Genomic DNA, 23,722 nt, shown 5'->3' on the forward strand with positions numbered 1-23,722 from the left:
CAGTCGTGTCCGACTCTGTGCGACCCCATAGACAGCAGCCCACCAGGCTCCCCCATCCCTGGGATTCTCCAGGCAAGAACACTAGAGTGGGTTGCCATTTCCTTCTCCAGTGCATGAAAGTGAAAAGTCAAAGTGAAGTCGCTCAGTCATGTCCAACTCTTAGCGACCCCATGGACTGCAGCCTACCAGGCTCCTCCGTCCATGGGATTTTCCAGGCAAGAGTACTGGAGTGGGGTGCCATTGCCTTCTCCAAAAAACCACCACAGGTGATGAGAAAACGGCAAAATTCAGTGGAACCGCCCCATGGCCGAGGGCTTCCTCCTCAGCTGCACCTTTGGACTCTGGATGAAGCCTCTCCCTGGAAGGACGCCCCAGTTCCTCCATCCCTGATGCCTGCGTCCCCTCTCTAGTGTGGCCTTTGTAGTTTCAGATAAAGCCGGATGTCCACCATGTAGATTTCTCAAAGACCTGATACACCCTGAGTTCTGCATCTTCCTGGCCTCACTGGACTGGGGTCTCATTTGAGAACAGGGATGACTTCTGCTTTCTCTGACTCACCTGGTGTGTGTAGGGCAGCACTCAGCTCTCCACAGAGGAGCAAAGTTGAATTCTGGGAAGGAGCCTTTATCACTGGATCATGTACGGATGTGAGGGATGGACCATAAAGAAGGCTGAGCACCCAAAAATTGATGCTTTTGAACTGTGGTGCTGGAGAAGACTCTTGAGAGTCTCTTGGACAGCAAGGAGATCAAACCAGTCAATCTTAAACTCAGGGAAATCAACCCTGAATATTCACTGGAAGGACTGATGCTGAAGCTGAAGCTCTAGTACTTTGACCACCTGATGCAAAGAGCTGACTCACTGGAAAAGACCCTGATGCTGGGAAAGTTTGAGGGCAGGAGGAGAAGGGGACGACAGAGGATGAGATGGTTGGGTGGCATCACTGACTCAAAGGACATGAGTTTGAGCAAGCTTCAGGAGATAGTGAAGGATGGGGAAGCCTGACGTGCTGCAGTCCATGGGGTCACAAAGAGTCAGACATGACTGAGTGACTAAACTGACTGCTGCTAAGTTGCTTCAGTCGTGTCCAACTCTGTGCAACCCCACAGTCGGAAGCCCACCAGGCTCTCCCGTCCCTGGGATTCTCCAGGCAAGAAGACTGGAGTGGGTTGCCATTTCCTCCTCCAATGCAGGAAAGTGAAAAGTGAAAGGGAAGTCCCTCAGTCGTGTCCGACTCTTAGCGACCCCATGTACTACAGCCTACCAGGCTCCTTCATCCATGGGATTTTCCAGGCAAGAGTACTGGAGTGGGGTGCCATTGCCTTCTGAGTAGAGGTTAATTACATTTGTCTCATGCAGATAGGGTATTTGTGGGTGGCCATAATAAGACTCATTAGGAAGATTTACAAAACAATGTTTTTTCTTACCCTTGGACTCAGGGTACTAAATCATGAGCTTAGGGATTCCCCATCAGAAAAGACAACCCCCCACTAAACACCCAAGCCCTACCTTGCAGAGAGCTGAGTTCTACCTACCCCCATCTCCCAGCCACTTCAGTGCTGTCTCCCAAGTGTAGCCAAGACTCCTGGTGGGGAGCAGGGAAGGCCGCTAAACCCTGCCCATTTGGTGTAGAGAAGGTCTTTGTAACTCTTAGTGATCTCGAGGAAAAGCAGCCTGTGCAGTTTTTACAGCATTTTGTCAGCTCCTGAAGTCTTCAGTTATTAGTGCACAAGTCCCTTTGATTTGGGGACGAGGTGTTAAGGTCTTCTGGCTGTGGAGGAGTGACTTGGATGGTGGTCTTTCTGTTTGGAAGCTGCTGGGTTAGCAGTTGCCACGGTTTCAGAATGGAAAGATGAGAGGAACCGTGTCTTTGTGTGACCTCTGGGCGGAAAGGATTCTCACTCATCCTCCCAATGGCTGTGACTTTCTGAGGTTTGTAGTTGAAGAGGATAAAGCAGATCATTTTGGGTTTGGGAATCTTGTGAAAGTGAAAGTCACTCAGTTGTGTCCGACTCTTTGCGACCCCAAGGACTGTACAGTCCATGGAATTCTCCAGGCCACAGTACTGCAGTGGGTAGCCTTTCCCTTCTCTAGGGGATCTTCCTAAGCCAGAGATCGAACCCTGGTCTCCCGCATCACAGGCAGATTCTTTACCAGCTGAGTCACCAGGGAAACCCTGGGAATCTTAGGGAACTTTATGAACCATATGATGGATTAATCATCAAAATGACAGCTCAGGCCAGGCTCAGAGGAATCTTGCCCCCAGATGGTGTAGTGTATTTTATTACACGTGGTCTAACCTTTCCTATATTGACATTAGTGATGCTGCTGCTGCTGCTGCTAACAGTAAAGATCCAGCACTTACTATGTGCCAGGCCCTGCTCTGAGCACTTACCACGTAGTCACTCGTTTAATCCCTCAACAGGTTAGTGGTTTCTCAAGTGAGTGCATCTTAACCTCATTTGATATCACTTATACCCCTTTTCCCTGCTGCCTAGTCTCTCACAATCCTTCCCCAGTTTGGTGTCTGCATTTCCTGCCCCCTTGTCACCCACACCCCATGGCAGAAAATGGAGGCGGGGCCGTGACACACAGGTTGAGGAACCTTGCCGAGGCAGCAGGATCCCTCTCTTCTTGCAGGCTCTCGGTGGAAAAGCGCCAGGTAGATCTGGGCCTCCTGACCCTGTGGGCACCATGGATTTCACATGGGTTCCTCCTGTCCTTCCAACACCCGGAAGCCCCAGGGGCAGGCAGGGCGCCTGGGGAAGTGAAGCAGGCCTAGGGTTAGGCACAGGCACACCTGCGGTCTGCACGCTGATGCGGTAAAGAGATCCCACTTCCAACCAAGAAGTATATGCTCATTCCCGTTTTTGTCAAAACACTGGACACAGCTTTCATTTTCCCACTTCCTGTTGTCATAGGAACCGGAGGGAATGCTGTACTGGAAGAGAAGTAGCAGCATGATCGCCATCGTAATAGATGTCCACTGGCACTTAATGGGGCAGAAAGGAGCCAGGCCGGGTGGGTGGGGACTGTGGCAAACTGGAACACACATGTCTAGTCACCGGAAGGCGGCTGCTGCTCAGCCCCAGAGCCACTAGAGCTTCCAGTTTTCCAAGAGAAGTCAGAAACTGATGTTTTGTGGGGAAATCTTGCAGTTTTTAAAATAGTAATTTAAATTTAGAAACAGACAAAAGCCACTGTATGGCCAGACCAAACTTGTGGTTCCTAGTTTGTGACCTCCAAATTCAGTAATGCCCCTTGTCGCAAGATGGTCCTACCCTTAGGGTAAAGGAGAGTGGGATGTTATCTGCAAAAGCATAGGGAAGAAAGCTGTGAGCCAGATTGGTTTAAAACCTCCTGGAGGCACCTGATACGGTTCAGTTCCAATCTCTTTAACCTTTGCAAGCACAGTAAGAGCTGACCAAGACAAGGTTCCCGATCTCTGCTTATACACAACTTTGGCTTGTGTCCATTTGGCTTTATTCTGATTCTAGCTGGTCCTTACAGTTCCAGCACTTGGTGCGGTCCGAGCAGCCTAACCTCTGAGCTTCAATTCCAGATTTCTGGGACCAAGAACTGGATTGTTTCTGACTGGGTCTGACTAGTGCATTGCTAGTTCACTCAGCTGTGTCTTAGGAAGGAGGGGTCTTGGGATGAAAGGCTTCTCCTTGGGACAGGTGAGTGTGGGTGGCAGAGACACCAAAAAAGGATGTGTGGACTGGGAATTGACGGTGGGATCTCTTCCTTCATCTTCTGTGGGTTCCCTGCTGAGAACCTAAGCACTAGTTCACTTTCTACTCCCACATTTTTGTCATTTCTGAGAGTACAAAGCGCCATTACCCAAGATTGTTTTCTCTAAAGTACTGCCTAGGTTTCTCGGGAGTTATGTCTTTTGGATGTAGGCTTTCCAAGTCTTGGCTTCTCCTCCATCAGGCCTTTCCAGCAGGTTCTTCCTCTCCCGACAGAAAGGCCCAGTCTCCCGATGGCGCTCATCCTTGGCAGGCTATGGGAGAACCAGGAAAGGGAGTGCATCTTGGTGTAAAATAAAAACATCAGAAGTTAAATGTATTTCAGCACATTGAAGGAATGTTTTCTTAAAAAGCTGCAAGTTAGTTGCAATGGTGAATGGGATTGTTTCCTTAATTTCTCTTTCTGTTTTCTCATTGTTAATGTATAGGAATGCTAGGGATTTCTATGTATGAATTTTGTATCCTGCAACTTAACTATATTCATTGATTAGCTCTAGTAATTTTCCGGTGATGTCCTTGGGGTTTTCTGTCTAGAGCATCATGTCATCTGCAAACAGTTTTACTTCTTTTCCAATCTGGATTCCTTTTATTTCTTTTTCTTCTCTGATTTCTGTGGCTAGGACTTCCAAAACTATGTTGAATAGTAGTGGTGAGAGTGGGCACCCTTGTCTTGTTTCTGATTTTAGAGGAAATGCTTTCAATTTTTGCCATTGAGGATAATGTTTGCTGTGGGTTTGTTGTATATAGCTTTTATTATGTTGAGGTATGTTCCTTCTATGCCTGCTTTCTGGAGAGTTTTTATCATAAATGGGTGTTGAATTTTGTCAAAGGCTTTCTCTGTATCTATTGAGATAATCATATGGATTTTATCTTTCAATTTGTTAATATGTTGTATCAGATTGATTGATTTGCACATATTGAAAAATCCTTGGATCCCTGGGATAAAGCCCACTTGGTCATGATGTATGATCTTTTTAATATATTGTGGATTCTGTTTGCTAGAATTTTGTTGAGGATTTCTGCATCTATGTTCATCAGTGATATTGGCCTGTAGTTTTCTTTTTTTGTGGCATCTTTGTCTGGTTTTGGGATTAGGGTGATGGTGGCCTCGTGGAATGAGTTTGGGAGTTTACCTTCCTCTGCAGTTTTCTGGAAGAGTTTGAGTTGGATAGGTGTTAGCTCTTGTCTAACTTTTTGGTAGAATTCAGCTGTGAAGCCCTCTGGTCCTGGGCCTTTGTTTGTTGGAAGATTTTTGATTACAGCTTCAATTTCCATGCTTGTGATGGATCTGTTAAGATTTTCTATTTCTTCCTGGTTCAGTTTTGAAAGGTTATCCTTTTCTAAGAATTTGTCCATTTCTTCCAAGTTGTCCATTTTATTGGCATATAGTTGCTCATAGTAGTCTCTTATGAGCTTTTGTATTTCTGTGATGTCTGTTGTGATTTCTCCATTTTCATTTCTAATTTTATTGATTTGATTCTTCTCTCTTTTTTTCTAGATGAGTCTGGCTAATGGTTTGTCTATTTTATTTATTTTCTCAAAGAACCAGCTTTTAGTTTTGTTGATTTTTGCTATAGTCTCCTTCAATGAAAAGAATAAAATACTTAGGAATCGATTTACCTAAAGAAACAAAAGGCCTATATATAAAAAACTATAAAATACTGATGAAAGAAATCAAAGATGACACAATTAGATGGAGAAATATACCATATTCATGGATTGGAAGAATCAATATAATGAAAATGAGTATACCACCCAAAGCAATCTATAGATTCAATGCAATCCCTATCAAGCTACCAATGGTATTTTTCACAGAACTAGAACAAATAATTTCATAATTTATATGGAAACACATAAAATCTTGACTATCCAAAGCAATCTTGAGAAAAAAGAATGGAACTGGAGGAATCAACCTGCCTGACTTTGGACTATACTACAAAGCTACAGTCATCAAGACAGTATACAGCACAAAGACAGAAATACAGATCAATGGAACAAAATATAAAGCCCAGAGATAAATCCACACACCTATGGACACCTTATCTTTGACAAAGGAGGCAAAAATATACAATGGAGAAAAGACCATCTCTTTAACAAGTGTTACTGGGAAAACTGGCCAACCACCTGTAAAAGAATGAAACTAGAACACTTTCTAATACCATACATAAAAAGAAACTCAAAATGGATTAAAGATCTAAATGTAAGACCAGAAACTATAAAACTCTTAGAGGAAAATATAGGCAGAACACTCTCTGACATAAATCATAGCAAGATCCTCTATGACCCACCTCCCAGAGTAATGGAAATAAAAACAAAAATAAACAGATGGGACCTAATTAAACTTAAAAGCTTTTGCACAATGAAAGAAACTCTAAGGAAGGTGAAAAGGCAGCCATCAGAATGGGAGATAATAATAGCAAATGAAACTGACAAAGAATTAATCTCCAAAAATATGCAAGCAGCTCATGCAGCTCAATACCAGGAAAATAAATGATCCAATCAAAAATGGGCCAAAGAACTGAACAGACATTTCTCCAAAGACATACAGATGGTTAACAAACACATGAAAAGATGCTTAATGTCACTCATTGTCAGAGAAATGCAAATCAAAACCACAGTGAGGTACCATCTCATGCCAGTTAGAATGGCTGCCATCAAAAAGTCTACAAACAGTAAATGCTGGAGATGGTGTGGAGAAAAGGGAACCCTCTTACACTGGTGGTGGGAATGCACACTAGTACATCCACTATGGAGAACAGTGTAGAGATTCCTTAAAAAACTGGAAACAGAACTGCCATACGACCCAGCAATCCCACTGCTGGGCATACATACCAAGGAAAGCAGAATTGAAAGAGACACGTGTACCCCAATGTTCATTGCAGCACTGTTTACAATAGCTAGAGCATGAAAGCAAACTAGATGTCCATTAGCAGACGAGTGGATAAGAAAGCTGTGGTACATATACACAATGGAATATTAGTCAGCTATAAAAAAGAATGCATTTGAGTCCATTCTAATGAGGTACAGAGTGAAGTAAGTCAGAAAGAGAAACACCAATACAGTATATTAATGCATATATATGGAATTTAGAAAGACGGTAATGACAACCGTATATGCAAGACAGCAAAAGAGACACAGATGTAAAGAACAGACTTTTGGACCATGTGGGAGAAGGTGAGGGTGGGACAATATGAGAGAATAGCACTGAAACATGTATTTTACCATAATAAAATAGATGACCAGTGCAAGTTCAGTACACAAAGCAGGGCACAAAATACACGAAGCAGGGCACTCAAAGCTGGTGCTCTGGGACAACCCAGAGTGGTGGGGTGGGGAGGGAGGTGGGAGGGGGTTCAGGATGGGGGAGGACACATGTACACCCGTGGCTGATTCATGTCGAAGTATGGCAAAAACCACCACAATATTGTATACTAATTAGCCTCCAATTAAAATAAATAAATGAAAATTTTTTTCCAAGCTGCAAGTTAGGTTTTAAGCAACAAATTGAAAGGATATTGCAGTGATTTTAGCACCAGAGACTGCAGACTACATACTTCCCGCAAAATTTGGCCCACTTCTTGTTTCTGGAGAAGGAAATGGCAATCCACTCCAGTGTTCTTGCTGGGAAAATCCCATGGACAGGGGAGCCTAGCAGGCTACAGTCCATGGAGTCTCCAAAGGGTCGGACACAGAGCCTTTGCAACCCATAAAATCAAAAATATTTCCCACCTAGCCCTTTTAGAAAAAGTTTGTCAATCACCATTTTAGTCCACTTATCTAAAAATCTCCTCAGACTGAGAACAGCAGTTATGATTATGTGAGGTTCTTAGAAAACAGAAAATTGGTAACTCAGCAGTCCTAGATGAGTCCTGGGTCATTCAAAATAGGAAAGGCTTTTGCTCTTTTGTCCAGTGTATTTCAGTAGATTGGTCAATTCCCACCTTGGTATTTTTAGTTGAAATAGTTAGACAAGAATTCCTGGACTTGGGTTTCTGAATGTATCTATTGCAAGTGAATGCTTCTTGCCCAAATAACTTAAGTAGATTTTTAACCCACCGATTGAGTTTTATATCTTTGAAGCAAGCCTGTCTCATACTTTTCTGTTTGTAAAAGTGGTATAAGTTGACTGGTAAAAAAAAAAGAATTAGAAAATGTACACATAAGAAAAAAGAAAAATTGCCTTAATTCTATCACTGGATTTCCTCTCAATCATGTATGGTATTATGTATATGATTTTCTTTCACAAAGTCAGAAGCATGTACCTACTGTTTTGCAATATGTTTCAAAAAGTTAACATTTATATCATAATGTAACATTATATAACATTTATATCATTAACTCATATCATTATTCTTTTTAACAGTTTCTCATTATTGTATAGTATTTTCACGTGTATTTCGTGATTTACTTAATTCCTTGTCGATGTCCATTTTGATTGTTTCTGAGGGCTTCCCTGGTGGCTCAGACGGTAAAGAATCTGTCCACAATGCAGGAGACCTGGGTTCAATCCCTGGTCGGAAAGATCCCTTGGAGAAGGAAATAGCAACCCACTCCAATATTCTTGCCTGGAGAATCCCATGGGCAGAGGAACCTGGTGGGCTGCAGTCCATGGGGTCACAAAGAGTCAGAATGACTGAGCGACTAACCCCCTTGATTGTTTCCAGTTATTCCCTATTTTTAAAAATGACATTACATTTCTCTCTGATTATTTCCTTGCGATAAATTCCTGGGGTTAGAATTGTTGGCTCAGAAAGTGCGAGCATTTCTAGGGCTTTCAGTTGACAGTGCCAGACTGCCCTCCTGGTATGAAAGGTCTGAAAGCACGCAGGTTTCATAGTATTGTGTTTTTATTCAGAAGCTTTTGGTAGGTTGAAGGAGGGTTTAGGTGACCTTAACCTCAGCCCCAGTTTGCTGGAACGGTGATGCTGAGTGACTGTTTTGTGGCTTCTGTCCCTTGCAGGTTCCCCCTCCCAAGCCACCCCGCCGGCAAGGACGCTGGGCAGAGGCCTCCGTGAAGGTTTCCAAGTGAGTGCCAGCATCTCAGGGTTGGGGTGGAACAGGAAATGCTGTGCTTCTGTGTCGTTCTTCTGTTTTCTTATAACAGCTCTGTTGAGATGTAATTCCTATACCTGACAATTCACCCATTGGAAATGTACAGTTGAGTCGTTCTTAGTGTATTCAGAGTTGTACTGTCATCACCACAATCACTTTTAGACCATATTTATCACCACCTCTTCTTACCCCATACCCATTAGCAATCACTGCCCTTTTCCCCGCAAGCTCCCCTGCCCTAGACAACTACCAACCTGTTTTCTGACTCTGATTTGCCGTTTTTGGGCATTTCGTGTAAATGGAATCACGTGCCATAAGTCCACTGCATGCAGGCGAGTTCCATTCTGAGAGCTTGTTCAGAAGTCCAACAGAGTTAGCCTAGGTACGCGCCTAACACACTCAGCTGCATAGTACTGTACTGTAACAGGTTTATAACACTTCTTACACAAACAATACATACATAAAAAAACAAACAAAAAATAAGACATTTTTAATCTTATAATGTAGTACCTTGAAAAGCACAGTAGTGCAGTTCAGCAGCTGGCACACAGGGACTGGCACACACGTCTGCATCTTTGAAAGTCTGCAACTTGAAGGTTTTATGTTGGGGACTTACTGTATTATGTGGTCTTTTATGAGTGGCTTCTTCCACTTGGCGTAATGTTTTAAAAGTTCGTCCATATTTTGACATTCGGTGTTCTTCTTTAAGTTACTTTTCTAAACAGATTGGAATTGCCTGTTAGTTACTGCTGGATTACAAATCATTTTGGCCTTCAGTTCCCTTGTACTAAGTCTTAGATGAATGGTCAACCAATACACATATATATGTATATATATTTGCTGCACTTGGCCAACAATATAGTTTAACTAAAGATAAACTCAGGAGAGGAATTTCCTTTTCTCAAAGAATAGGTATTACTTTTGTTCTGAATTTCTTTCAGCAATTGTTGCCTTGAAAATAGCATTATCAAAAATATTTTTTTCCAGTGTTCCCCTCTTCCTCCTCTGTTCCTCTCCCCACCTCTAAATATAGACACACACCACACATATGCTTTCTTCTCTCCTGAAGCATTTGAAAACAAGATGCAATCATCATGATATTTGGTCTCTGAATACTCTAGCATGAATCTCTAAAGACTGACATTCTCCAAATAATCACCGTATAATTGTCACATCTAAGAACTTTCATAATGATTTAATAATATTTAAAATATAGTCTGAATTTCCCCAGTTGTCTCCACAATGTCCTTTATAGTTCCAGGAGCCAATCCGAGTTCATATATTGTGTTGGTAGTTCTATCTCTTTTTAGAATCTTTTACACTTTAAAATATTTCCAGCTCCCCTTCCCCACTACCATAACTTCACCCAATGTATTGACTTTTTTGAGGAATCCAGGTCAATTGTAGAATGTCTCACATTCTGGATTTTGCTGATTGATTCCTCATGATTAGATTCAAATTAAGGGTTTTTGGCAAGAACAAATGATACTGTATACTTTTTATTGTCTCCAAATGATATAGAAAAATATACTCAGAGATATCCTACTCCCATCTTTATTCTTTTCACCTCATTTCTATTCATCTCCTATGGGTAACTTTTTTATTAGTTTCTGGTTTACCCTTCCTATACTTCTTTTTGCAAAATAAATAAGTGTATGTATAAAATTTTTAATGTATCCTTATTTGTTTATATATACTAAGACTTAGCAAACTGTGGCCCACAGGCCAGTCCTCTGCTTTTTATGCAGTTTTTAAAGGTTCCATTGTAATCATTATAGAATATTGGCTATCTGCCCCTGTGTTGTGTGATACATCCTTGAACCTTACACCCAGCAGTTTGACCTCCCACTCCCCTTCGCTGTGTTGCCCTTCCTCACCACCATTCCCCACTGGGAACCACTGGTTTGTTCCCTGTGAGTCTGCTGCTTTTTTGATATATTCACTAGTTTGTTGTATTTTTTTAGAATCCACAGATAAGTGAAATCACACAGTATTTGTCTTTCTCTGCCTGACTTCTTTCACTTAGTATAATGCCCTACGAGTCCATCTCTGTCACTACAAATGACAAAATTTTGCTCTTTTTGTGACTGAGTAGTATTCCATTCTGTGTGTGTGTGTGTGTGTGTGTGTGTGTGTGTACACCATTTCTTCTTAATCCAGTCACTTTGTTGATGGACATTTAGGTTGCTTCCATATTTTGGCAATTGTAAATAATGCTGCTTTGAACATTGGGGTGCATGTATCTTTTCAAATTGGTGTTTTTGCTTTTTGAGTGTATACCCAGGAGTGTAGTCGCTGGGTCATATGGTAGTTCCATTTTTAGTTTTTTTTAAGAAACCTTCAGTTTCCCACAGCGCCTGCACTGATTTATATTCCCACCAGCAGTGTGTAGGGTTTCCTTTTCTCCACATCCTTACGAACATTTATTGTTTGTGTGCCTTTTTTTTTGATGATAGCCATTCTGACAGGTATGACAGGTATCTCATTGTGGTTTTGATTTGCATTTCCCTGATGGTTAGTGATATCTAGCATCTTTTGATGTGCCTGTTGGCCATCTGCATTTTCTCTTTGAAAAAAGTGTCTGTTCAGTTCTTCCACCCATTTTTTAATTGAGTTGTTTGGTGTTTTTTTTTTTTTAATGTTGAATCTTATGAGCTGTTTATATGTGTTGTATATTAACTGCTTATTGGTCCTGTCATTTACAAATATTTCCTCCCATTCAGTTTGTTGTCTTTTCATTTTGTTTATGGTCTCCTTTTCTGTGCAAGAACTTTAAAGTTTAATTAGGTCCCATTTTGTTTATTTTTGCTTTTATTTCCTTTGCTTTAGGAGATCCAAAAAAAAAGCATTGCTGCAATTTTGTGTCAGAGTGTTCCGCCTATGTTTTCCTCAGTGAGTTTTATAGTATCCGGTCTTACATTCCTGCCTTTAATCCATTTTGACTTTATTTTTGTATATGGTATTAGAGAATGTTGTAATTTCATTCTTTCACATGTAGCTATCGAGTTTTCCCATCACCCCTTGTTAAAGAAATCGGCTTTTCTCCGTTGTATATTCGTGCATCCCTCGCCAAAGGTCAGTTGACCATAAGTGCACAGCCACCTGTTTTTATAGCTCATGCTTTCTTGGAACATGACCATGTTATAAACCTACATTTTATTTATTTGTTTTTAATTGAAGTATAGTTGATTTACAGCTGTGTTAATTACTGCTGTACAGCAAAGCGCCTCAGTTTTACATAGATACACACTTCTTTCTCATGCTCTTTTTCATTATAATTTATCCCGGGATATTGAATATAGTTCCCTGTGCTGTGCAGTAGGACCTTGTTGTATATCCATTGCGTGTACCCGTCTGATAATCCCAAACTCCCACTGCGCCTCTCTCCCACCCCCTGCCCACTTGGCAACTACCATTTTAGTTTTTATGTCCCTGATTCTCTTTCCACTTCATAGATGGGTTCATTTGAGTCATATTTTAGATTCCGCATGTAAGTGATACCACGTGATACTTGTCTTTCTTTTTCTAACTTCACTTCGTACGATCATCTCCAGTTACAGCCATGTTGCTACAAATGGCGTTATTTCATTCTTTTTGTGGCTGAGTAATTTTCCATCGTATGTAAGTGCCACATCTTCTTTATCCACTCCTCTGTTGATGGACAGAGGTTGTTTCCCTGTCTTGGCTATTGTGAATAGCGCTGCGATGCATCTTTCTGAATTACAGTTTTGTCTGTGAATCTGCCCAGGGGTAGGATTGCCGGATCACGTGGCCATTCTGTTTTTGGTTTTCTGAGGCGCCTCCATACTGTATTCTGCATTCCCATCAACAGTGTCAAAGAGCTCCCTATCCCCACAGCCTTTCCAGCACTTACTGTGTGTAGACTTTTTAATGATGGCCATTCTCACCATCTGGCATAAGGTGGTACCTCCTTGTAGTTTTGATTTGCTTTTCTCTAATAATTAGTGATGTTGAGCATCTTTTCATGTGCCTACTGGCCATCTGTTTGTCTTCTTTGGAGAAATGTCTATTTAGGTCTTCTGCCCACTTTTTTGATTGGGTTGTTTGTTTTTTTGTTGTTGAGTTATATGAGCTGTTTGTGTATTTTGGAAATTAAGCCCATGTCGGTCACATTGTTTGCAAATACCTTCTTCCATTTGTGGGCTGTCTTTTCATTTTGGTTATAGTTTCCTTTGCTGTGCAAAAGCTTGTAAGTTTGATTAAGTCCCATTTGTTGTTGTTGTTGTTGTTTTCAATTGCATTGGGAGACTGACATAAGAGAACATTGGTATGTAAATCTACATTTTAAAAATTAGATCTCTCATCCATGTGAAATTAATTCTGGTGTATGATATGAGGTGTGGATCCAGTTTTATTTCTTTTTCCTAAGTGACGTTTGTCCCAGCATCATTTATTTGAACATTCATCCTTCCCCACCTTCTCCATAGCCGACTTCTGTTCATGTGCCTGGGTCTGTTTCTGGACTCATGATTCTGTTCCAGTGGTCTTTCTGTTCATATATCGTTAAGTACCACACTGCTCCTTGCCGAACATAACACTCATTTTTTCATGTTGCTGCTACTGCTGAGTCGCTTTAGTCGTGTCCGACTCTGTGCGACCCCATAGACAGCAGCCCACCAGACTCCCCCGTCCCTGGGATTCCCCAGGCAAAAACACTGGAGTGGGTTGCCATTTCCTTCTCCAATGCATGAAAGTGTAAAGTGAAAATGAAGTCACTCAGTCGTATCCGACTCTTAGTGACCCCATGGACTGCAGCCTACCAGGCTCCTCCATCCATGGGATTCACCAGGCAAGAGTTCTGGAATGAGGTGCCATTGCCTTCTCCGTTTTTCATGTTAACCAAGTACAAGAAGAGGAGTGAGAAGTTCTAGTGAAAAGCTACTAAGTTATTAGAGGATTCTTGTGTTTGTATTATCTGGAATTTGTTTTGAAATATGGAAATGAGACAAATCCTATATCTGCTTCTTAGAAGGGGGGAAAAAAAAGGGAATCTCATATTAAGTCCTCAATGAATATATTAAAGATTTTTCCAGATCAGATCAGCTTCTCCTGGGAGGAAGGCACTTTTCCATTTCCCGTGTTACTTTTCAAAGGATTTCCTTGTTCAGCTTCCTTGGTCCATGACCCAGTCCTGACCACTCAATGGCAGTGTGCCCAGGGCTTATCCACCAGCCTCCTCTTCTCTGTCAGCGCTCACTCTTGGCATAATCTCCGTTCAGTCCTGGGTGTTCTCCCATCACCTGCACACTGATGACCCTTGCACAGAGTTTGTATCTCTATCCCAATCCTTCCACTAGCATCTAGCCATCCACACCTCCTTTCTACTTGAATGTGCAACTCAATCCTAACGTATCCAAATTTGTCTTCTTAATTTCTGCCCCTTCTGCCCCTTCCACCCTGTCCCCTAGTCTGCACCTCCCCAAGCCTCCTCAGGTCTCCGTAAATGGACTCCACCTTCCCTTTCACTCAGACTCTGAACTTTGGGATCACGCTGGACCCTTCTGTCTCCACTCAGGTTCAGTCCATCAGAAAACCATGTTCATTCTAAACTTCAAGCACACCTGTTGTCTGCACTGCCAGCATCATTCCTGGCGCTCACTCGAGCCAGGCCCTCCTCCCTGCCTCCCTCTGCCTCCTTCAGTCTCAACTGCAGGAGCCAGAATGACCTCTTTACAGCATAGGTGAGGTCATTTCACTTAACAGCTCAGAACCCCCCAGAGGCATCTCCCCGCAAAAGTATACCACACAGTCTTTCCCATGGCTTCCCAGGCTCCACGTGACCTCACTGTCTGTAGCACCCTTCATCACTGTTCCCCACCTCCTGCTGGGAGAGTCACCGCCTGACATACGTCCATATACATGTGTATGGTGTGTGTGTGTGTTAGTTACTCAGTCGCGTGTTGCTCAGACTCTTTGCTACCCCGTGGACTGTAGCCTGCCAGGTTCTTCTGTCCATGAAATTCTCCAGGCACAAATGGAGTGCATAGCCATTCCCCTCTCCAGGGTATCTTCCCAACCCAGGGATAGAATCCAGATCTCCTGCCTTGCAGCAGATTCATTACCATCTGAGCCACCAGGGAAGCCCACACATGTGCATACACATATACACATATTGTCTTTTTCTCTCTACTGTCTTATTAGCTCTGTGGGAGGAGACATACACTTGTTCACATGCCCCCAGGTCCCTCAAACAGTGCCAGTCCACAATAAGCTCTCAGTGACTATTTATTGAACACATGAATGATGAGATCAGTAGCTCTGAGGGGTCACTTACTGTGTCAGTGTGGGACCTGAACTCGAGGCTGGCAGCTCTACTGGGGAGGTGATGCTCTGTATGAAGAGCCTGAACCAAGGCAGTGCTATGAGCGTGGACAGAAAGGAGATTTGGAGACATTTTGGAGAAAGAGTTAACAGACGTGCCATTGGTTGGGTACAGGGCAGAGGGCAGAGTTTAAGGTCATTGCAAGGTGCCTGATCTCGCTGCCTGGTTGGGTAGTGGTGTCATCAGATGAGGAAGGCAGAAAGAGAGACTTGACTTGGGAGCCGGTGGCAGCGAATATAGATCATTTCCTCAGTGTAGGAGTCTAGGGGAGAGGTTGAAAAGCAGTTGCAATTTGAGCCATCTGTACAAATAGAAGACAAGGACAGAGCCTTGGATTTGGCTGTTTGGAGATTACTAGGGGCCTTTGAGAAAGTGATTATAGTGATTTGTGTTGGGGCCAGAGTCAGTTACAGCATGTGGAAGAGGAAGGTGGAAGTGAGGGGGTTGGGAACAGTGGTACAGGCTACTCTGAGAAGGTGCGGACACAGGTGGGACAGTATTTGGAAGGAGGAATCTGTGTTGAGCCTCATGTGTGTAATACCTGGCAAAGAGTGATTACAGATGAAAGGGAGGTGGTGTAAAGAAGTAGGATCCTGAGGGATGGGATAAAACCTTCCAAGAAAGGCTAACTAACCTTGGACAGGAAGAGGCAGGGACATTTTTTTCCTTCAGGACAAGAAGGGGTTTGGAAAGGCCTGTAAGTTATCAAGAAAGGCTGAGGGAAGTAGGGAATTGGGGGCTACTTCATTTTTAACTGACCTCTTTTTTTCCCCTTCTTATTTTCAAAGTGGGAGGGCAAACTTGAGTGTTAAACTTGTTCAAGCAAAGGAGAGCTGGCATCTGGAGCCTAGTAGAACAGATTGGAAGCAGAAAGAGGAAAGGGGATCAGCTAGCCATAAGAGAGGCAGTTGCTGGGCTGCATTGAGGGCCTGCCCCATGAAGCTGGAAACATGAACTCCTGCTATTTGCAGGCGCCTCAGGGAGTCCAGAGTATCAGTAGGCTTTCTGCCCCGCAAGAACTTGGGTCCAGTTGAGGAGATGAGGCATTTTCATGTGCAAAAATCAGGATCACCTAGAGCACATCATAAGTGAGAAACTAATGGAGTGGCCCAACCTCTATGATGTGACGTCAGAGGAGAGTAATCACGGTGTCAAGGAATCCCTTGAAGAGGAGCTGGGGGTCAAGCTGGGGGAATTCTGGTGGGCAAAGAGGATCATGGGAAAGGATTAGTGTAGGTGTAAGTCTTGGGGGTGGGAGCAGTTACCATATTGTCAATCTGGTTAGAGCAGAGAAGTCACACTAAAAATAGTGTGCCCTTAAATTCTTTGGGGATGTGCTAGTCACTTGTCTCAGTCAGTTCAGGCTTCTACAACAGTCTCATAATCAGGGTGGTTTAAACAGCAAACATTGGTTTCTCACAGTGCTGGAGGTTAGAATTTTGAGATCTGGATGCTAGCATGGCTGGGTTCACATGGCCTTCCTTGGTGCGTGCGCGCACAGAGATCTCATGTCTCTTCCTTATTTTATGAGGGCACTAATCCCATCATGGGGGCTCTACCCTCATGATCTCATCTAACCCCAATTAGTTCCCAAAGGCCCCACCTTCAAACACCATTGAATTGGGGATTAGGGTATCAACGTTTGAATTTGGGGGGCCATAAACTTTCAGTCCATAGCTGCACCTTACCTGTGCATTACACCAACCATATTGGGTAGATTCTAGTTTTTAAGGTATCCCAGTACAGGGCAGGGAGAAGGAAGATGAGGCTTAGAGAGGCCTGTGTTGTCCCCAGTGGGAAATAGGGAAGAGGCTGTTTACTGAGAGGCTCACAGCCCACAGCCACAGGGGTGTGAATTTCTGGGATAACTTTGTTTTGTTTGCATAAACCTGTCCAAGCTAGAAAGCAGGCATATGTTGCCCACCTCCCTGGCCAGAGCTGTTGGCTGCTAGAACCCAAATACTCACCCCTGAGCCACTTAGGGAAGGGCTGTATTCAGGAATGGCCCGAGACCTGGAATCACTGCCTGTTCCCTCTCCCGACACCCCAGACATAGCTATGCCAAAGAATCCATCTTGGAGCCAGGCTGGCCTTGGCTCTGAAGTTGTCCGAGGTGGGGTACTTGTACCCAGTGGGGAATAGAGCTGAACAAGAGTCAGCTAGACTTGGGAAAGAGAGGAAGGAAAGGTAGTCTGATTAAGTTTTGTCTCAAAGTGTCTGTTTTTGGGTTTGTCCCTGCATTGATCTGCAAGGGAATGAGGCAAGTAATGGCCCCTCGGGGACTTTCAGGACTTTGCTCTCAATGTCAGCCGTCATTTTCAATCACCCTCTCCCTCCCAGCCATTAATTTTGGCCCAGGATCATGGGGACTTGTCCATCTATCACTCCTAATTGACACTAAATGATCTGTCAGTTTATTGATGAACGGCAGGAGTGGAATTGTCACAATATATTTTACTTTCTAACAACTCCTCCTGACAATTTTACCTTGTCCATCTCACTCTCCTCACATAAATCTCCATTGGCCGCTCGTTCCTTCTCATGGGCCGTTCTGGTGCCAGCCACTTCCACAGCATCTGCACGCGTCAAGGACATCAAGATGGCGGTAGAACAGCCCGTGTGCTGGTCCTGAGGTTGCCCCCTTCCCTCCTCCTTCTCTCTTTCCCTCTTGCTTTTTTCTTTTTTTTTTTTTAATGGCAGAGATGTTCCAAGAATACTAAAGGGCTTCTGTCCTCTCCCTCGGTGTCATTGCCATACCAGAGTCTCTTTACCTTCTTGTTAGCAGCGAGTAGTTAATTCTTATTAGGCTACCAAAGTGTGAAAGGCAAAAAATTCAGAGCCGCCAGGCTCCTAGATCTGTGAGCACAGTTGCAGACCTGTGTTCTGTCCTCTTTAAAGCAGCTCTGTTCCAAGCTGGCCATCCCCATAGAAGTCAGTTTCTTAGAAAGATGTCGCCGAAGGTGGGTTAGCTGGAGCCTGCCCACTGGTGTGCTGTGTGCAGGATATAGGTGGGCCTTTGGGGCCCGGCTTAGAGCTGCCAAGGACCCTGAGCTGTCACCAGCGGCCACAAGCAGTCTCATCTGTCCAACCTCAGTTTTCTATTCAGCTTTTATTAAGTGCCCCCAAGTCTTGAAAGAGATGGGGAGGTGCTGGGCTAGATATATATAATGGTATATAGTTACTGTGGGTATGAAAAATCCTTTATCCTTTATGAGGCCAAGGATGAGCAGAGGCGCTCGACAACATATTAAAATGTCATTGCCCTCCTCCCTCCTTCCATTCCTGTTGAAGATAATTTTTGTTAACTGATAGGGACTGTTTTTGTTTATTAACCATCCTTCCATTATCATGCCTATCAAAATTAATAATGGTTCCTTAATGTCATCTGATAGCTAGAGTATATTCATGAGCACTTCCATTGTCTTGATGTCTTTTTATGGTTGATTGTATAACAAAAAGGGCAAATCAAGGTCCTCACCTGTACATAGTCATTAGATGTCTTTAGTCTCTTTCATTCTGAGCCATCCCCACCCCACACCCGCCTCTTTTTTTCTCCCACGCCATTGATTTTTTTTTTTTCCTTTGAGAAACTTGTCCTACAGGGTGGCTCACATTCTGGATCTGGCCTGTTGATTCCTAGTCGTGCTGTCTGACTTGCTCCTCTGGCCCCCATGTCCCAGTGAGGCTGGAAGTTAGATCTAGGTCAGCTGATGGTTAGACACAGACTCACCATCTGGCAGAAGCGCTTCCCAGGTCGTGTTGTGCACATTCCACTGCATCTCATCCGTAGGCACAGGTGTCCCGGCTCCCACTGCCAGTGAAGCTGTGATGGGTCCTTGGAGTCAGGGGTGTGGCCTCCATGTTACATGGCCCACCAGACGCCCACCTACTGGTCAGAGTACCCACTGATGACTTGAGCTGTGATTTCATTAACAGGTGTCATATGGTAATTTTCTAATTTTCACTCATAGAAAATTAGAAATTCTTCCATAAAATACTTCCTCTCCAACTGTTTGGTTGCCTGAAATACAATTCATTATACCTTTCATCCTGCCTTTTCCCCTACTCCATCCAGTCTTTTTAGTTTGAAAATTTTCAAATCTATAGAAAAGTTGCAAGAATAGCACAACAAAACATCCTTCCCATTGCTGATGTTTTACCGAATGTGGCTCTTTCCTCATTTTCTTTTTTTTTCTTTTTCTGAACTGTTTGAGAGTGGCAGCTGCGTTTGCATTTGCATTACTTACCACTTGACATATACAGGTTCTCAGTACATACGTGATCACTGAGTCTTTTGGACATTTCTTACAGAGCTCCAGTAATTAAAAAGGGACCAGATATCCTTGAGCCCTTGACTTTTCAGAATTTTCATCAATAGATACGATTTTGTTTAGCAGTATGGAGAATTTCTTTTCCACATGCTGCCCTGAGCCGTGTGTTGCCCTGGGATCCCAGAATTGGCATGACCTGGCAATGTCTTCAGGCGTCCTGAGCACCATGAGTGAACATTTATTTAGCTCTCAGCGAGGTTGATCAAGTATCAGAGATGAGTGTCCAGTGTTGGATGAAATCAGATGAGGCCATTACACAAGAGATGGTTGAGAAGGGAAGTCTTGATAGGTTATTGTGCATCCGTTTCCAAAAGCTGTGCTCAGGGCTTGGGCGCCATGGCCCTGTTACTGAGGATTTCGGAGATGCCCATGTGAGCCCCCTGCTTGAACCTCTGTCTTGTCTTTGTCTTTACTGCTCCTGCCTGCACATGTGCTTTTCCTCCACGTGGCTTCTGAGATGCGACAGATTAAAAAAAGGTGGCTTCAGGACCAAGCAACAACATACCTTTTTAACGTACACCTTCCATTTGTTCGATCTGTGTGGGCTCCCAAAAAAGGAATTTCTTGCCTTGCTCTCAAGCTATTCAGAACCTGGATGGAAAGATGATAAAGGACAATCTAGATAACTTTTTTACTTGAATCAACTTAGAGAATTCACAGGGATTTTTTCGGCTTGTTGATTTATTTATGTAGACCATTGAGAATTTCATTGTGTTGTTTATCGCTGTAAATCATTTATGTTCAGTCGAACCTGAAGATGAAATAGATACCAAAGCTGCATCCATTAACATAACGAGTGAAAAAATGTGTCCTTACCCTCTCTTGTCTTCAAACACTTGTACTGTGTTGGTGGCTGGTAGGTAGTGGGCATGAAGGGAGGACTCTGCTGAACTGTCCTCTCCGACTGAGCCCCGAAGTGCACACAGCTGTGAGGTACTCACTGCAGGTCACTCTCCATGGGCAGAGGCGAAGGTGAGCGTTGGTTCATGCTGCAGACACAGGGACAGACTGCTGTGCCTCAGCCAGCACATGCCGCCAGGTCTAACTCTGGTCGACAGAACCCCTTTTCATAGTGATGACATTCTGCCTCTTTGTGGAGTAAGGTCTGTTTGACCTTAAAACTCAAATGTAGCAAAGTTGGGAAAGGTGGCTCACTTTGTGAAGACAACTGTGACAGAGAGAAAGAGTAGGATGCAGAGGCAGTGCAGATCCTTACGCTGTAGACACTATCACTGCACCCTGTCTTTTGAGACATCAGAACTCTGAGTGTTTAACTTTATTTATTTTAAATACATTTTATTTTTCAACTCTTATTTTTATTATTAGAGTATAATTGCTTTGCGATGTTATGTTAGTTTCTGCTGTACAACAAAGTGAATCAACTATATATATAGGTATCCCCTCTCTCTTGAGCTTCCCTTCCACATCCCCCATCCCACCCCTCTAGGTCATCACAGAGCACCGAGCTCAGCTCCCTGTACTATGCAGTAGCTTCCTGCTAGCTGTTTTACACATGATAATGTATTTATATGTCAGAGCTACTCTCCCAGTTCGTCCCACCCTCCCTGTTCCCCGTCCTGTGTCCACAAGTCCATTCTGTACATCTGTGTCTCTATTCCTGCCCTGCAAATAGGTTCATCTGTACCATTTTTCTAGATTCCCTGTATTTAAAAAATCATGGTATAGAATTCAAAAGATTAAAGAGACTGGGATCATGAAATTTGCTAAGACAGTAGATCTTAAATATTCCCACTCTGCATGCACACAAATGGTAACTGTGTGAGATGATATATGTATTAAGTTGATTGTGGTAAACGTTGTACACCTTAAATATATATAATCTCTGTCCGTTATGCCTCATTAAAGCTTAAAAAAAAAAGGCTGGGATATAAAAGGAAAGTTTCTTTCTCTATTTTTTGTGCCCCCCCCGCCCCCGCCAGATACTCAGATTCCCCTTCCTGTGTCAACCACTGTTCACTAGTTTTATTGAGTTTCCTGCCAAAGATACTCTGTGCATTTTACAAAAAAATAAGTTAATGTGCTCTATAACTACGCCCCCCCATAAACGGTAGCCCATCTATTCTGCATTTTTCTTTTATCATATAAGAGTATTTCTTGGTGATCTTTCTGAATCTCAATACAGAGTAGACCTGCATCATTTTTAAGGGCTGCATAGTACTCCAAAATTTCCTGTCTCGATAGAAGTAGTCATGAGCAGACAATAGACATGATATTCTCCCAGGCTGTAAAAGGAGACTTGTATTTTTTATTCATGTAGTTGCCATAACATGACTCTGTAGAAAATACCAAAGGCTTATATGTACTGTAAGGAGTACATATAAATTCCATAGGCTGGAGAACGAATAGGAAGCATATATCGTTTTTTTCATTGAAGATTGAGAGAGGCGCATTTTCATGCGTTCCCATCTGGATCGATGAAAGTGATGTTCTGTGTTCTGTTCATTGCAGTTTAGGGGCCTGGATAGCTCGTCTAGTGTCACAGAAGCAGTTTACTTATGCAAATGACTAAATATGAAATAATTGGAATCTTGCAATTCTGTCAAGTGCCTCCCAGTTGAAGGTGATAGCAGTCTGTTCCCGTAAGCCCCACGTGGAGTAGCATTTGGATACTTCCCTTCCCGCTCTGAAAGGTGGAGCAGTCTTCAGACTACTGGGCTGCTACTAAGGCTGTCTGGACAGCCCTGCGCAGGCCCTCCCTGGAGCAGAGGTGAGTGCCTGGTGCTCAGGGAGGTGGGGAGGGTGTATGCAGTGACTGGAGATGGGCCTGCCGCCTGTGTGTGTGCACCCGGGAGGGGACGGCTGAGGCCGGAGGCTACACGGTGCCCAGGAGCCGCGTTTCTAGAGCCCACGTCAGCAGCCCTGCTTCCCAGGTGCCTGCGGGGAGGCCTGTTGGAAGGGCTGCCTAAGACTGCAAAGTAACAGGCTGAGATCCATCCCTACCCTGCCCAGAGCCTGCGCCCAGCTTCCCTCATGCCTGCAGCTTTTCTTGACTAGTTAAACTACCCTTGAGTTTTATCTTTATGACTGAAAGCCAGGAGCAATTCTAGAATAGGTTCTTGGCATGTCCTGTGAAGGCTTTGACTTTTGGTACTTTGCAGTTTCTAGTTTTGCAGAGGTGCAAATTCTTGTGTGACTGGAGCTGGGAACCAGGGGTAGGATCATAAAAGAGGGAGTCTCTGAGGTTTGGGAAGGGATTGACAGGCCCACAGAGGGGTCCCTTAATTTATAGTAGCTGAGAAAGCACAGCGTCCTATGGAATGCTCCTGTGCCTCTCTGGATTATCACTTAGTGCAGAGATCTTGAAACTAGAAAGTGAAAGTGAAGTCGCTCAGCCGTGTCTGGCTCTTTGAGACCCCATGGACTGTAGCCCACCAGGCTCCTCTGTCCATGGACTTTTCCAGGCAAGAGTACTGGAGTGGGTTGCCATTTCCTTCTCCAGGGGATCTTCCCAACCCAGGGATCGAACCCAGGTCTTCTGCATTGTAGACAGACGCTTTACTGTCTGAGCCACCAGGGAAGTGAAATTAGAAGGTTCTGTCCAAATCCTTTCAGATTCTGGTGCCTTTACAGTGCTGCCCTCGGTTTGCCTGAACTCCTTCCACTGCTAGGGGATTCAATGGAGACATGTATATTTTTTTTAAGTCTTTTGTAGTTATATAAGCAAACCAAGGACACTTTAATGATATAAAAATTCAAACAAGACATGAAGCTAAATTTGCCTGAAACTATCATTTCCTCCGATCCTAGTCATCTCTCTAGAAGTGGCTACTCATAACAGTTCATTGGTATCTTTTACCAACAATAGATATATTATATAGTTTTGCACAATAGATACACTTTCAGAAGTATATATATGTAGTTGTCCCTCGGGATCCAAGGGGGACTGCTTCCAGGACACCCATAGGTATGAAAATCATCAGTGTTTAAATCCCTTCTATCACATGGCATGGTATTTGCATATAACTTAGACACATCCTCCCATGTACTTTAAATCATCTCTGCATTACTTACGATTCTTAATACGATGTAAATGCTATGTAAATAGTTGTAAATGCAATGCAAATGCTATGTAAAGAGTTGGCAGGGTGTGGCAAGTTAAAGTTTTGCTTTTTGAGATTTTTTTTTTCCTTCAGATATTTTCAATCCGTGGTTGGTTGAATCCGCAGATGCAAAACCCATGGATATGGAGGGAGGACTCTGTGTGTGTGTGTGTGTGTGTGTGT

The 23,722-nt window shown here is 43.4% G+C and overlaps 1 protein-coding gene across 2 annotated transcripts in view; it reads left to right on the plus strand.

The window, feature by feature from the left end:
- Positions 1-23,722, plus strand: part of IFT43 (intraflagellar transport 43) — a 157,175-nt gene that overhangs the window by 35,960 nt on the left and 97,493 nt on the right. For both annotated transcript variants that reach the window (XM_061429535.1, XM_061429534.1), the window contains exon 3: positions 8,713-8,777. In XM_061429535.1, the coding sequence (XP_061285519.1) occupies positions 8,713-8,777 (65 nt within the window). The remainder of the gene's footprint in view (positions 1-8,712; positions 8,778-23,722) is intronic.

Source organism: Bos javanicus, chromosome 10 (assembly GCF_032452875.1).
Source record: "Bos javanicus breed banteng chromosome 10, ARS-OSU_banteng_1.0, whole genome shotgun sequence".
In the NCBI taxonomy this organism is placed as follows: domain Eukaryota; kingdom Metazoa; phylum Chordata; class Mammalia; order Artiodactyla; family Bovidae; genus Bos; species Bos javanicus.